This window comes from Pelodiscus sinensis, chromosome 23 (assembly GCF_049634645.1).
Source record: "Pelodiscus sinensis isolate JC-2024 chromosome 23, ASM4963464v1, whole genome shotgun sequence".
NCBI lineage: Eukaryota > Metazoa > Chordata > Testudines > Trionychidae > Pelodiscus > Pelodiscus sinensis.
This window is the reverse complement of record NC_134733.1, coordinates 6735632-6750367: the sequence shown is the minus strand read 5'-3', so window position 1 is coordinate 6750367 and position 14736 is coordinate 6735632. Positions and strand designations below refer to the sequence as shown.

At 50.6% G+C, this 14736-nt stretch overlaps 1 protein-coding gene across 1 annotated transcript; it reads right to left on the bottom strand.

Moving 5' to 3' along the window:
• Positions 1 to 6974: 6974 nt before the first annotated feature.
• Positions 6975 to 12051, bottom strand: KLHDC7A (kelch domain containing 7A). Its single transcript, XM_006139630.4, has one exon. It carries the CDS (start codon positions 11263 to 11265, stop codon positions 8617 to 8619), a length of 2649 nt encoding a protein of 882 aa, XP_006139692.2. The 5' UTR covers positions 11266 to 12051; the 3' UTR covers positions 6975 to 8616.
• Between the last annotated feature and the right edge of the window lie 2685 nt (positions 12052 to 14736).

The window sequence follows — 14736 nt, the reverse complement described above, 5'->3', positions numbered from 1 at the left end:
TCAGGTATTCAAATGGCAAAACAGCCTGAACTGGTGAAATAGGAAAACCTAGAGCAGTGGTTTTCAAACTTTTTTCATTTGCAGACCTCTACACATTTTGTAATGGTGGTGTGGACCTGTTTGGAAGCCTTAGACATAGTTGGCAGCCCTCCAGGGAATGTGAAACACAGGTTGAAAAACCACTGCCCTAGAGCAACTTTTCAAACTTGGGGGGAGCGGGGTGGGGGACCAATGAAAGTAGCTTAGAAACTGCAAAGAGACACTTGAGCGTTAAAAGTCATTATCATAACAGGCCTGAGGTCAGGGGAGAAAACCCTCAGCTAAGAGCGACATATTCCAGTCTCCATGCCCAAGGGGTGCAATATTCTGTATCCTGAAGAATGATGCCCTTCTAATCAGGTCACTGACTAATAGGTAGTGAACGGCAAGGATCGTGGGATCGTGTAAATGGCAGGAATGTAGAACTTAAAGGGAGAGAGGGACTGGGATGGTAACTTGTATTGTACTGTTCTGTCACCAGGTGGCACAGTGTGGCAAACCACTACCCTCCGTCAGACCTGGCAAAGCACTGAAGGATTCCATGAAGCGCACATCTGGTGGGTCTAAGCCAGGGGGTCTCCAACCTTCTTGAGCATGGTCACTTTTTTAATGTAAGTGCAATCCGCGATCTGCCTCCAATCCAAATACCCTGGCCCCGCCTCCTCTGTGTCCCTTTGCCAAGGCCCCACCCCTGCTCACTCCATCCTCTCTTCCTCCCCCATCCTCCCTCACTTTCATCGGGCAGGGGCCGAGGGTGGGGGTGCAGGCTCTGGTCTTGGACTAAGGGATTTGGAGTGTGAGGGGCTCTGAGCTGAGCCTGGGGCAGGGAGTTTGGGGGTAGGAGGGGGTTCAGGGGACGGGCTCTGTAAGGGAGTTTGGGTCTGAGAGCCCAGCGCTAGGGCAGGGGCTTGGGGTGCAGGACAGGGTTCATGACTGGGACAGGGGTTTGGGATGCTGGCTCCAGCTGGACACTGCTAACCTCAGGCTGCTCCTGGGTGCTGGTGCAGTGGGGCTAAGGCAGGCTTGCGCCTGCTTTGGCCCTGCACCACTCTCAAAAGCAGCCAGCAAATTTCCCTCCATCCCAAGCCCTGTTGTGCCCCCTCCCACCAGTCTGTGGAGATGGAATTCAGGGTGGGAGAGGGGGGCCCCCTGACATCAGCACCCTCTCACCCCTGCACAGTAAGTGCAAGCAGGAGGCTCGGAGGGGAGGGGGAGAGGCAGCTCCAAGGCAAAGGGAGATGAGCAGCAGTAGGGAGAGGGGCAGCTGAAGTGCCGTCACTTGACAACCTCTTGGCCAAACCAGTCAGGATCACCTGTCACAGACTCCAAGATCGACCAGTAGATCCCGATCGACTGGTTGGTGACCACTAGACTCTAAGCAAACTCTGTAGCCAGTTCAGATCGTATATGACAGAGTGGGCAGATGTGATGACACTTAGACTCATAGACTTTAAGGTCAGAAGGGACCATTATGATCATCTAGTCCGACCCCCTGCACAGTGCAAGCCACAGAATCTCACCCACCCCTCCTAGAATAATCCTCTCACCTCTCACTTGAAGCTCAGCTGTTCAAAAGTGCTCCACATTCAAAAGCTCCCACTGAGAATAATGGAGAATTCCAATGTGCACACACCCACCAACACCTTTTAGTGGTAGCCACGGGCAACAGAAGGAATCGCTCTGCCACCGGGTCTAACTTAAATGAAAGTTTGGCTTGAGTTCTGAGCAAAGTTCCGAATCAGTCTCTCGTTTACCTGGGCAGTCTTTCCAATCTCCAGTGCTGTAAGATGGCCATAAAAACCGTGGGACCTGATTTTATGGCCATCTTAGGGACACACAGTCAACCATGTGCACAGTGGGGACTTGCTTAAAATCTGGTTTGATGGATGGAGCCAGGAGCAAACAGAAGTGATCTTCCTCCACACTGGGCATCACCTTGAGTTTGCCCAGCTTAAAAGAGCAGGCTGCAGCTTTGATGGACAAGATGGCTGAGGAATACAATTATGTGTATCATTGAAGTGGAAATATCTCTCAAATCACATAATGTTTTCTTTGCGCAGATAGGAGGGATTGATTTTCCTCTTGTAGTCAGCCTGACATTTTAATGTGATCTGCTCTCTCAGCCTGGCTGGGTTTATTGTGTTATTTCGCTATTTATTGTTATTTAAACTTGTTTGGGGTGTTTTGTCACTGGGATGTGCATGCTGGAATTTCATTAAGATATTCAACTATTGATTCTGGGCATAGAATTGTAGATTTGCAAACCTCTGCACTTTGATACATGGGCTCCCCTATCAATTTGTCTTCTGACCCTTTTCACGTACGGCGGCGAGATTGTTCTGCTAGTTGGAATCTAATCAGCGAGCGTGGAAAAACAATCGGTAACAAGGCACCTCAATCTTGCAAACTCCCATGAACGTCTGAGCACCCACCCTATCATCTCAGGAATGTGGGGCCCGATGTGCGAAGGCGCTGGATACTAGCTCTGCCCCCCTGAAAATCAGACCCCAGAGTCCCATGCTGCTAGCTGCTCATTACACCTTGTAGTCAAGGTCCTCTCTGTGTTCCACCATTGCTACTGCATTGCTTGTCCTTAAGTGCTGGCTTCCTCCTTCACATCTATTGATGGGCTTTGCTAAAAACCAGCAGGCTCTGGGTACCAGTTTTTCATTTCCTTTTCAGAACACTCCTGTGCGTGGCTGTGAGTGCAAGACTTGCTGGGGACCTGGGCAATGTCTGTGTCCGTACGATACTGGGTTTCTGTGCCTCTCGATGTCCAGGCCTCTCCCTGCCGGCTGGAGGCAGCTGTTGGTGGCTGCAGGGCCGCATTATGACTTTCGTGGGCCCTAGGCACTTTTGCCTTCGTGGGTCCCTCCCACCATAATCATATCAACATTAAAAATTATTTTTGATATAACTTTAAATACTTCAACATTTTTTTTTCTGTTTTAGGCAAAATTTAATAGATTTTCGTGGGCCCTAAAAGTTTCATTTTTTTCTGATGTGAGAAAAAAATTAAAATGTTTTCTTTGACCCTAAAAGTTCACTTTTTTTTCTGATTTTAAAAGAAATTAAAACATTTTTGTGGGTCCCTAAAAGTTTTGTGGGCCCTAGGCACTGTGCCTACTGTGCCTAATAAATAAGTCGGCCCTGGGTGGCTGCTTTTGACATTGCCTGTGTCTTTTGCTACAGGCTGACACACACACGTACACAGCCAAAGCCAGTTAGATGACAAGTGCACAGAAGCTCTTTGAGTAGGGAGATAACTCAACATGGTTACCTAATATCAGACGTCTGCCCAGCATCCCACGTCCCCCAGGTGTTTTCAGAACAGCCCGTACTCGGACATAGAGTGTCCCGCATGCTCCTACTCTTACAAATGTCATCCCAAGATAAACGGAATGACTCATAATTTGGAGACTGCATGGATGGGGGGAGGCGAAATTTCCCATCATCTGCTTGGCTTCCAGTCAAAGCCATTAGTCCCTCACTCTCGTACAAACTGGAGAAGGGAGCAATCAGTCTCAAAGTGTCTGTACAATCCAAGGAGCTATTGTTCTCTCTGCTATAGTCTCCAAAGCTGTTGTGGTGTTTTCAGCTAATTCCATGTAAGGTCCTACTCTGTGTCTCATTACTATAGTATCTGAGCACTTGCAATCATTAATGTAGGACCCCTCTAAGGTAGGACAGGGCTATTTATCGTATTGTACAAAGGGGGAAACTGAGGTACAGAGAGGCAAAGAGACATGCCCAGGGTCACGCATGAAATTTTTGTCCCAGCAGGGGCTTGATTCCAAGTCTCCATGTCCCAAGCTGGTGCCCATGCTGCTTGACCATCTCTTAGGAGACTTCTGTACAATATCAGATCTCCTGGTCAGGCTGGTTTTTTATTGGAATTTCCGTACGAGAGCAGACACACAAGAGAGAGAGAGGCTGGACCCAGATGCGAAGGTGCATGAAATGCCAATTTATGTTTAGGACATAACCTTCCCCCCCGCCCCAGTGAAATCTCTACTGAACCCCCAATATCTGATGGCTGGCTTAAACCCTCCAGTTCATCCTAAATGGTTCTTCATTTGGTTTCATCCCAGTCAATGTTTATCAACTTTGCACTGTCAACAGACCTCATTCTTTGCATTCACAGCCTTCAGACATATCTTTATCTTGCTAACACTTACACGCGTTCTTAACTTTATGCACACAAGCAACTCCTTTCGTATGGGAGGAGGGGTATTTGTATCTGTAAAACTAAACACATGCAGAAAAGTTTGCAGGATCAAGGCAATGGAGAGCACTTCACTATCCTAATTTAGGGGAACAAAAAACAGGACTATGTAGCACTTTAAAGACGAACAAGATGGTTTATTAGGTGATGAGCTTTCGTGGGCCAGACCCACTTCCTCAGATCTAAGGAAGTCTGGCCCACGAAAGCTCATCACTTAATAAACCATCTTGTTCGTCTTTAAAGTGCTACATAGTCTTGATTTTTGTTTCAGCTACACCAGACTAACACGGCTACATTTCTATCACTAATTTAGGGGCTGATTCCAAACCTACTGAAGTCAAAAGAATCCTTCCCACAGCCCACTCACTGCATCCATATAGAATTTGGCCACATGCATGCTCAAAAAACACTAGACTTCCCTGCAAATTAAAAACTTAGTCACTCCTAATTAATTGCTTTTGGTGTTTTGACAAAACTATATTTTGAAACACCCAGGATGCAAAGTCCATTAATGATTATGGCAGGTTATGTATCTTAATTATGCAATTTGGGGCATTTACAGTAATAAGGATACCATAATAGGGCATGTGATTACACAGTGTAATAATCTGTGTAAAATTGAGATGCATGAGTTTAAAAATTAAAAGCTACATCAAGGCTATTTCTACATTCACACCCACAAAATGTACCTTTAAAGAACATTAACCTTGGGTCAAATATACTGATGTCAAAAGCAAGTAATGCATAATCATACTTTGTGCCTCTGCGGCACCAACTTATTATTTTTTATCACTAAGCACTTTATAAACTTTAAGTAATCCTCAATACTCCCTCCATTATGAACCAGAGATCCTTCCTCACCATGGAAATGCAGCCACCTCTGAGGCTATGCCTAGACTACAGGCTTCTTGCACAAGAAGCTTTTTTTTGGAAGAGAGCTTCTGAAAAAACATCTTGCGCAAGAGTGTGTCCACACTGCAAAAGCACATTGAAAAAGCGATGCACTTTTTCAAAAGATAGCGTCCAGATTGCCTGGACACTCTCTCGAATGCAAGCTGTGATTACTGTGGATGGAGTGGCCACCAGGGCACCTGTGCTTTTTCCTCGTCTCTCTTCTTCCGAAAAAACTCCCTCTTCCCCGTCCACACACGCCTTTTTGCAAAAGAGCTCTTTCGCAGAAAGGCTTCTTCCTCGTAGAATGAGGATTACCAATTGCAAAAAAAGCTCTCTGCTCTTTCGATTTACTGTCGAAAGAATGCACTTGCCGTTTTGTCGGCCATTTTTCCAACAATACTCTGTAGTCTAGACATAGCCTGAACGGTTGTGGCAGCTGTTTGACAGCCCATAGCAATGCTGCATAGTAGTTTCAGAAGGAGAATAATGGAGAATGATTTAGACTCATAGACTCATAGACTTTAAGGTCAGAAGGGACCATTATGATCACCTAGTCTTACCCCCTCTAGATTTATACAACTAGAGAAAAGTTTAGGGAGACACAATTGTATAACCCAACTTGAAATTTTGGCAAGGACACTTGGGTTCACACTAGGCCTGTCTGAGCCATTCAGCTGGACCCACAAAACCTCACACAGAATTAAGAACCCACATTGATTCTATCACATTTGTTTGCATTAGTCCAGGGTCATGAGCTATTAACTAGAGCAGGATGATATTATTGGTCAAACGTTGTGGGGGGTGTTTTGCTTTGGGGAGGGGGGATTGTTGGGTTTTTTTGCAAAAAAGGCAGATTCAGCAATGCCAAAACATGTTGCAAAAGACTGGCAATTTTGTTGAATTGTGTAGGCCAAATGTCCCCAAAAAAACCCAAATATTTTGTTGGGCCATTTTCAAAATGATTTTTTTTAAAGTGAAGTGATTTTTAGTTTAGACATTTCCTTCCATTTAATTAATTTTTTTTTTTAAAGTTTGAAAAGGCTCAAACTGGAAAGATTTCATTGGGGGCTGAATGAAATATTTTGGTTGACCCCCCCAAATAAATTTTTTCTTTTTGTTTTGATGAAAATTTCAAAAACAAATTGTCTTTAGATTGACTCAGAATGACCCCTACCCCTGATTTTTTTTTTTTTTTTTTTTTAGATCCAGCAATGGCTCAGGATAGCCACCCTGGGGGACAAGCAGACTTAGATTTGAGGGGTTCAACAAACCTCAGCTGGAGCTGTATCATCCACTCTGCTATTTTTAGTCAGATAGGTTGAGCGAAGCTCTCACAAATCTGTCTTCCTCTTCTGGGAGGCAGGTGCTCGCAGTTGACTTCAGTGGACTTTGGCTTGGACCTTGATCTCTGCAATACCATCAGTCCCTTTTTCTCCTCCTCCATAACTGATCATTTTCAAACCTTTACATTTTACTCCTCAAGTTTCTTTTCCTTGGTCCTAACCATCATTTAAGGAACAATTGGATCTTGTTAAAGGATTTTACCTCGCAGTGCCTCCTTCCAAAGCAGACGCAAATTTATACAATCCCCTTTGCCCTGAATCCAGTCAGAGCTGAGACAATTGGCATAGCATCTGCTTGACCGATAGACGGCTGCACTGGCTGCATTTGCAGGATCAGATCTTAAGGCAGTTGTTCCTATTAAAACTCTTTGCAAAAGCATTCTTGTATTAATTTGCTAACTCACTTCAGAATATTGTTACTGTTCTGTTCTTTTCTGGTCGTCCAATGATAGATTTTAAAAGATGCACAACACTTGATCTTGGTTACTTTTATTCAATACAAACATTTGTACTGCTGTAGCACTGAGATAACGAGGCAGGAGGGGCTGTGGACATCCCTAAGATCAATAAATAGATAGCATCTTGCAGGGAAGGAGTTTCACATTCTTCACTGACTTAAATGGAACTAGCTCAGCGATGCTGTGTAAGGTCACTAGGTGTCACTATCCTGCTTTTACAGATGGGGAAACTGAGGCACGGAGCAGTAAAGTGACTTGACCAAAGCATGACAGCCGACCTTATGTGGCTGTACATCAGGTTGGAGACTCTGGGTGCTACTGCAATGGAAAGACAGTTCAATAATAATGCAGCAGGAGAGAGATGCACAGAGACTAAGAAGGGTTTTGTGTGTGTGTGTGTGTGTGTGTGTGTGGAGGGGGGGCATAAGTCGTGTGGCTGCCAGGGGTTTGCTTGGACCCACGTGCTTGCTGGTGGATTCTTAACTTTCCTCCCGCTGCCTTATACCCATTATGCCAAGCAGAGAGTCCCCAAGGCAGAAACTTACTCCGCTCACACCCCTCTCCATCCCCAGCCACTCCTCAAATGCTCCGAATGCCCCAGGTACCAGGTGCGTTTGTGAGTGGGAGGGGGAAGGACACAGGAAGCTCTAAGGAAAGTGGTGGCTGTTTTGTGTAGCCAGTGCAAAAGGGCCACGGAGCCAGGCCGAGCAAGCAGCTGATCTCGGGGCTGGGCTCGGTAGCGAGGGCCAAGTTCTCCTCACTAGTGTTTGCCATGGAAACTGCAACCACATTGGGTGTGGGCTGGGACATGGGGCTATTTTGGGAAGCGTCCCTGTTCTCTAGCCCTTTAGCATCTTCGTGGGCTGTTGGAGCATGCCAGGCCTGGAGGATGAATTGGTCCCTTTGCTCACTGAAAGGGCATGGCCCAGGCATCAACAACGCTCCCCCCCTTGATGCCCTGCAAGTGTGGCTCAGCCCTGGCCTGCCTGCGGGGGTGGTGGGTGCAGTTCAGCTGGCTGCATTGCCTGTGACCCTGCTCTGCCTTACAGCCATCCTAGGATTGCACCAGTGTCAATCACAACACAATCTGGAGGCCTCTCGGTCTCCCCCTCTCCGCCTTCACGCTCTATAAACCTCCCAGGAGTGAGTTCCCTTTGCATTGTTTTTTTCTGTTGCCTTTCGGATGCAACTTTACTTTCGCGACTTCCCGGGAGCCTGAGGCCTGCTTTTAAGCCGCACCTAAATTTACATGCATTTAAATATTTTCCGGTCCAAAAAATATTTCCCTCCCCCCCAAAAATGCACCCACCCAACCGACTATTTGCAATATCTGTGGAACTGCCAGCGAGAGGCATTTGCCAGCTATGGAAATATAATTAGCCAGCTTTCTCCCGCCCTGCCCTGCAAGGATGAAAGGCCACAGGCTACTTTTTAAGTAGAGAGGGGCTTGAACTACAGATAAGAGCACCTTCCACCCAGTGTGGCTTCAAATGCCATAGTTGGATCATCTCTATCACGGGCTGAATAGAACCTTGCAACTGGATCTCCTGGCTCTGAGCAGGCTCTGAGTTCTGTGGTGCAGGTGCTGGGAGCTGCCTTTGGCCCTGGAGCATAGGACCAGAGGAGAAGAATCAGAGATGGGGTTTTGAGCTTCCTGTCAGACCCTCGTTTGCACTGTGTCTCTGTCAGGCAGCACCAGGACGACAGGGAAGAGGGTCCCTTTGGCGGAAGGGAAAAGCTGTAACTCCTTGATTCCGAATCGCGGCGAGATGTAGTCGGCCAGGAACCGGAGGTGGAACTGGCGGCTGATGCAGTAGACCAGGTTCTCCACGACGGCACACTGGAAGCAGGCCGGGTAGGGCATGCGTCGGGTGGCGCACTCGTACCAGAGTTTAGCTTTCGGGCTGCAGCGGTGGACGCTGATGCCCATGCTGCGGTTGAGGTCGAAGCGGTAGATGAATCCCCCGGCGGTGACCATGTCCGTGGTCCTGTCCTTGCTCCCGCTGGTGAGGCTGACCTTCCAGCTGTCCGAGCGGCTGACGTACCGCAGCAGCATGTAGCGCAGCGTGCCCCCCGTCACGTAAATCTCCCCGTCACACACCGTCGCGGTGTGGGCCACGGCAAAGGTATCGTTGGGCAGCGGCGCGATGAAGGTCCACCGGTCGTGGCGGGGGTCATACCTCTCCACGGTATAGAGGCACTCTCCCCCGATGGCATAGAGGTACCCATCCAAGGCTACAAGCTTGCAGTGAGGCCTGGCCTGGTTGAGCGGGCAGATCTCCTGCCAGATATTGGTCAGCGGGTTATAACAGAAGACCCTGTTGGAAGATTTTTGGTGCCGGCCCAGCCCTTCGCAGCCGGCCACCACGAAGAGGTAATTGAACATGCTGCAGACGGCACAGCCCCTAGACACCGTCTCCATGGGCATATGGGACAGATGGTGCCAGACATCACCTTCGTCGTCATAGTAACAGAGCCTGCTGGTGTGCAAATTACACTCCTGTGTGCTGACGTCTGCCACGGTGACGTACTTCCTGCCCTGCATCCTCCTCTGCAGGATCAGCTCCCGCTCCCTGGCATTGAGGCGCCCGTAGATAGACTGGGTCTTGAGGACCTGGAGGTAGTTGTCACTCATGACCTTATAGGCTGCCTCCTGGAGACTGTCCAGTCTCTGCTTCTTGGCCAGGCACAGAACGTCGTAGCAGTTGCCCAAGTCCAGGTGGACGTCCATGGCAGATTGCAAACTTACTGGGACTTTGAAGAAGTTGGCACCAGCAACCAGTTCCAGCCTGGGTTGGTTGTTTGCATCAGGCTGGAGGCTGGGAAAAGACTCCACTCCAGGAACAATGGCGCCCAAGCGGAAAGGGCTGGCAGGGGGACTACTTGAATCAGAGCTTCTGCTGGCTGGTGTCAAAGCCCCGAACCCCTCCATCTGCACCTGAAATTCGGGATGATCTGCAATTTGGTGGAAACTCCCTTTCCTGCCGAACCTGCGGTCTGGTTCAGCTGCCTGTGAGAAGGAGCTGCCCGGCTCAGAGGCAGCCCCCCCGTCGGCAAGCTCCCCGCTCTCCGGGGGGTGTCTGAAAGGCAGGAGACTGGGAGAGAGAGGGGGGGTGTTTGCTGCTGAGGACACCCTGCCTTCATCTCCCACCACCGACTCACTGGCTGGCTGGTGGGGCATCGACAGGGGCGGCCACGTCTCCTCATCCCGTAGCTCCGTCTGGGTCGTGTCGGGGTAGTGGAGTGAGCCGGAGTACGAGCGGGGCCGCTCCTTCGACACGGACTGGGAGGTGGACTGGATGTAGTAGTCATAGACTTTCCCGCGCAGGCTAGTTACAGAGGGTGCGGGCGGCCACGCCTCGTCTTCCCGGGGCCGCCTCTCTTGAATATAGTTCTCCTCCACCTGGATCTTCGCAAAGGAGGAGAAAGTGTAGGAGGCCTCAGAGCCATTATTGCTTTGGTTGATTGCTAAGCCCATGTCTGATTTAGCCTGCAGGGTCTGAATCCTCTCCTGGCCAGGCCAGGCCGTTTGCTTCCAGGCCAAACGCTCATTCATGGCTCCTGCTTCCTCCTCCGCGGGGTTTGGAATGGATCTGCCAGCTGCTGTGAGCTCAGCAGCATTTCCCAGTCTGGCGCCACAAGGGTTGTGCTGGGGGCTGAGGCAAACCCCAGGTTGCTGCGAGGCTACGTCCTGGCTGGCCCCACTGCTGCCATCAGCTTTGCTTGCCAGACCAGCAAGGTCCTGCTTACCCCCTGCACCTGTTCCTGCCTCCGGCGTCTCCTGGTCTGTGCCGTATGCTGCAGCCACCGGTCCCGCGCTCAGGATTACACCTGGACTCTGCCCCTTTCCATCTGAAACAGGAGGCTTTTTGTGTGGCTGGGATTGCGAGCCCAGCAGATAAGCCTCCTTTCCCTTCTCTTTCTCCGCCCCATTCGGCAGCCTTTCATCCCCCTGGGGAGGGGAGCTTTGCGGGCCCTTTGTTCCCACCACCGCCGTCCCACCCAGGTGCGCCCTTTGATTCACTTGGCCGCTGCCTGGCCTCGCCCCACAGCTATTGACTTGCCTGTGCCTGAATCCCTGTGGGGTTTCTTCTGCACCTCCCCTTCCGGATGCAGCCTTTTCTCTCTGCCCCATGGCATTGTCAGCTTCCATGAGCTCACTTCCCTCTAGGCTGCTGGATGGTCGGGCCTTATAGAATCGATACGCCGCAGTCAGGAGGAGCAGAGCCACCGCGGAAAGCGCCAACTTCCCAGCGAGCTGCATGTCCGTCTGCCAGTCCCGGCTGACTTCAGCCCCGTTGGGCATGTTTCCATCACAGGCCAGCAGGCAGGAATGTGAAGAATCTGACTAATAATTGACAGGTGGGGACTCGCTTAAGGCAAAGCAGGCCTCTCTGAGCTCCCTGGAGGAGTTAGGGACAAGGTGACTTTCACCTGCACTAGGTAGACTGGCCCCGGCTTCCAGCTGGCATCTGGAACACCCAGTGTCTGCTTTCCATAGCAGCTTTGCATATTTGAGCAAGGTGGGCTGGGCTGGGCTCAGGTGAAAATGTGCATGCCAGGCAACAGACGGCAAGTGATACAGAGCTGGCTATATTAGCTGGGTAAACAGAGAGGCTTAGAAAAAATACCAGGAAGTTGAAAGGCAAAAGGGGAGGGGTGTGTGTGTGTGTAAAAATAGCTTCCCACGCCAGCCCACAACTTTTCTCTGCGCCTTTGAAGACAATGAAAATTGTCTGCTTGTTTTCAGCTTCTCAGGAACATTGGAGCTGGGGAGGCTATTTACAATCCCGGGATAGTGGGAGGAGTCCTCAAAAAGAAAGCAAGTCACCTCAAAAAAGATATTTTGGCCTTGGAAAGGGTTCAGAAAAGGGCAACTAAAATGATTAGGGGTTTGGAACGGGTCCCATATGAGGAGAGGTTAAAGTGACTGGGACTTTTCAGTTTAGAAAAGAGGAGACTGAGGGGGGATATGATAGAGGTCTATAAAATCATGAGTGGTGTGGAGAGGGCGGATAAAGAAAAGTTATTTATTAGTTCCCATAATAGAAGAACTAGAGGACACCAAATGAAATTAATGGGTAGCAGGTTTAAAACTAATAAAAGAAAGTTCTTCTTCACACAGCGTGTAGTCAGCGTGTGGAACTCCTTGCCAGAGGAGGCTGTGAAGACTAGGACTATAACAGAGTTTAAAGAGAAGCTAGATAATTTCATGGAGGTTAGGTCCATAAAAGGCTATTAGCCAGGGGATAGAAATGGTGTCCCTGGCCTCTGTTTGTCAGAGGCTGGAGAAGGATGGCAGGAGACAAATTGCTTGATCATTGTCTTCGGTCCACCCCCTCTGGGGCACCTGGTGCTGGCCACTGTCGGCAGACAAGATACTGGGCTAGATGGACCTTTGGTCTGAATCAGTACGGCCGTTCTTATGTTCGAGTCTCCCCATCCTCCTCAGGTGAGGCAGCGGCCAGGAACAGGAACGTGACCAATTCCTGGGGACGAAGAATGAACATGCCAGGTAGGTCACAGGTTCAAATCCAGAAAGCCAGGTGGGGATGCCAAGAAGAGAACCACCGAGGAGACAGTGGATACCACCTATCGGAGCCCTGCCTAGAGGCATGCCTGGACGAGGGGCTGGAAAACACCACACCGTTGCAGAGGACCGACCTCCCTCCTTCTCCCTCCTCTTGGACAAAGGGGAGGACATCTTGGCCACTGCCGGGAGCGGAGGAGGTGCTCTCAGGATGAGAAGGGAGTGGAACAGAAGCAGGATAGACAGGCCTGGGCAGTGAAGTCACCTGTTTACCCACACAGGGCACAGCGCTTTGAAGAGTTTCCCTACAAGCTGCCCAGCCAGTGAACCTGACTCTGGAGGCACACCCCAGCCTGCTGTGAGGAAAACCCAGCTTCTTGACCCAGCCAGTCCTTATCCTACCTGCTGACCACAAGGGTGCCAATCAGTGCCAGTCATGACAGCGTTCTCATGCTGTGGGTGTCTGCCTGATGAAAAATGGACTGATGGGATCGTGGGGTTCCCCAAGTCTTCCATCGAGACAGAGTCTGTCTGTCAATCCATCCACGCCTCCATCTTGGAACCCCCCCCCTGAAGACTAGCCAAGCTCAGGACAAAGCGTGGGCTAAGAGTTGGGCGGTGGTGTTTGTTTGAATCAATCAGAAAGGTCAATGCCCGGGCGCGGGGCACACTTGGGCCAGCGTGTGCATGTGCGGCTTCAGGAGCCGGGTGGAATTGCCAGCCCTTGCTGGCGCTCGCAATCATTCCCTCGCGACTAGGGGGTGACAGCAGAGCGGGGCGCAAGGATTGGCTGGGCATCCCGAAGCGCAGAGGCAAGATTCAAGACATGGCATCTTCCCGCAGCCCCTCGCTCCGTTGGAGGAGGCCTCTGCCGCTAGCAGTGGGAGCAGCTCCGGGAGCAGACTGGCTGCCTTTCTGACCTTGCAAACACCAGTGTGGAGCCAGATTCCCTTGGGGGTGTCACCTGACGGAAAACTCCAGAGATGCCAATGGAGCAATGCGGATTTACGCCAGCGGAGGCTCTGGCCTGAGGCGCTTGTTCCCATCTGTGGTTCCCAGCCTTCCTCCTCCCTTCCCAAAGCACTGGTCGGGGGACACATCACAACCAGTGCCTGGTCTGGGGAACAGGTGGTGGAATCCTCTTACGCCTCTCTGCACACTGAGGTGCCTTCCGCCATGAGGCCGTGGGCGTAGGGACCCTGAATTTGAGTGCCCTGGGCCAGGGAGACAGTCCCAATCTTCCACCTCCATGGAGAGGGAAGGCAGCCGCTGGGAAAGTCTTGCTGCAGGGCCTGAGTGTGGCAGTGGCAGCCAAACACTCCCGAGCAGCCAGAGCTGACTTGAAGTGAAATAAATTGTTGCTTTAAAAAAAAAACCAGAGTGAAATAAACAAATGAATCCGGGAGCGAAATGAAAAGCTCGTCGGCGGATGAGATGGGGACGTGCGTGTGTGCGCCAAGCGTCTCGCGCCGGGTCACGTGAGAGCAACCAGGGAACTCGGCAGTTTGCTCAGGGGGAGGATAAACCAATCTAAGCAAACACCGCGCAATGCAAACAAACAGGCCTGTCTTAAATAGGATTAGCCTCTCATTTAATCCGGAGAACGTTTCCCGGCCGTTCCTTCTTTCCCGTCCCTGAATGGGATGATTTTGATTCTATTTTTGAGGGTTGGGCGGGGGTGGGATGTGCAACGTGAGTTTGGGACGGGAGAGGCAAGGTCTGTGTCTTGTGGTATGCGTGGAAGGTGAGTGGTTGTTGCACGAGGGGTGGGGTGGTAGTTAGTGTGAGCAATGGGGATGGCTAGATACTTGGTAGGATGTAGCTCTGTGGGTAGCTGAGGGGTGTGGGTGTGCATGTGCACAGGCCTGTGGCTGATGTGTGAGGCGGGTGAGTGACACAGGCTACAGCCTGTTCACTTGTGATGTGGGTGGGTAAATCCAAAAGGGTGTGTGAGAGTGTGTGGTTGTGTTGCACAGGAGCCATTTGTGCTGGAGGCCTGTGGGATCCCACTCCACCTCCCTACCTTCAGCAGGTCCCTTTATCCTGCTTTCCAAATGCAGGAGCCAGGCCCATCCCTAGGGCAGCCCGTGTTGGTTGTCTGGATGCTCCTGGGGTAGGCAGGACTCACACACATCACCCTGTGCTCCCCAGGTGAAGGGTGTAGTGTGTACTTTGTGGGAAGCGTATGGCCAGCCCGTAAAAGGTGGATGCAGAGTGTACTTCTGATGGGAGAGGACGCCTGTGGGA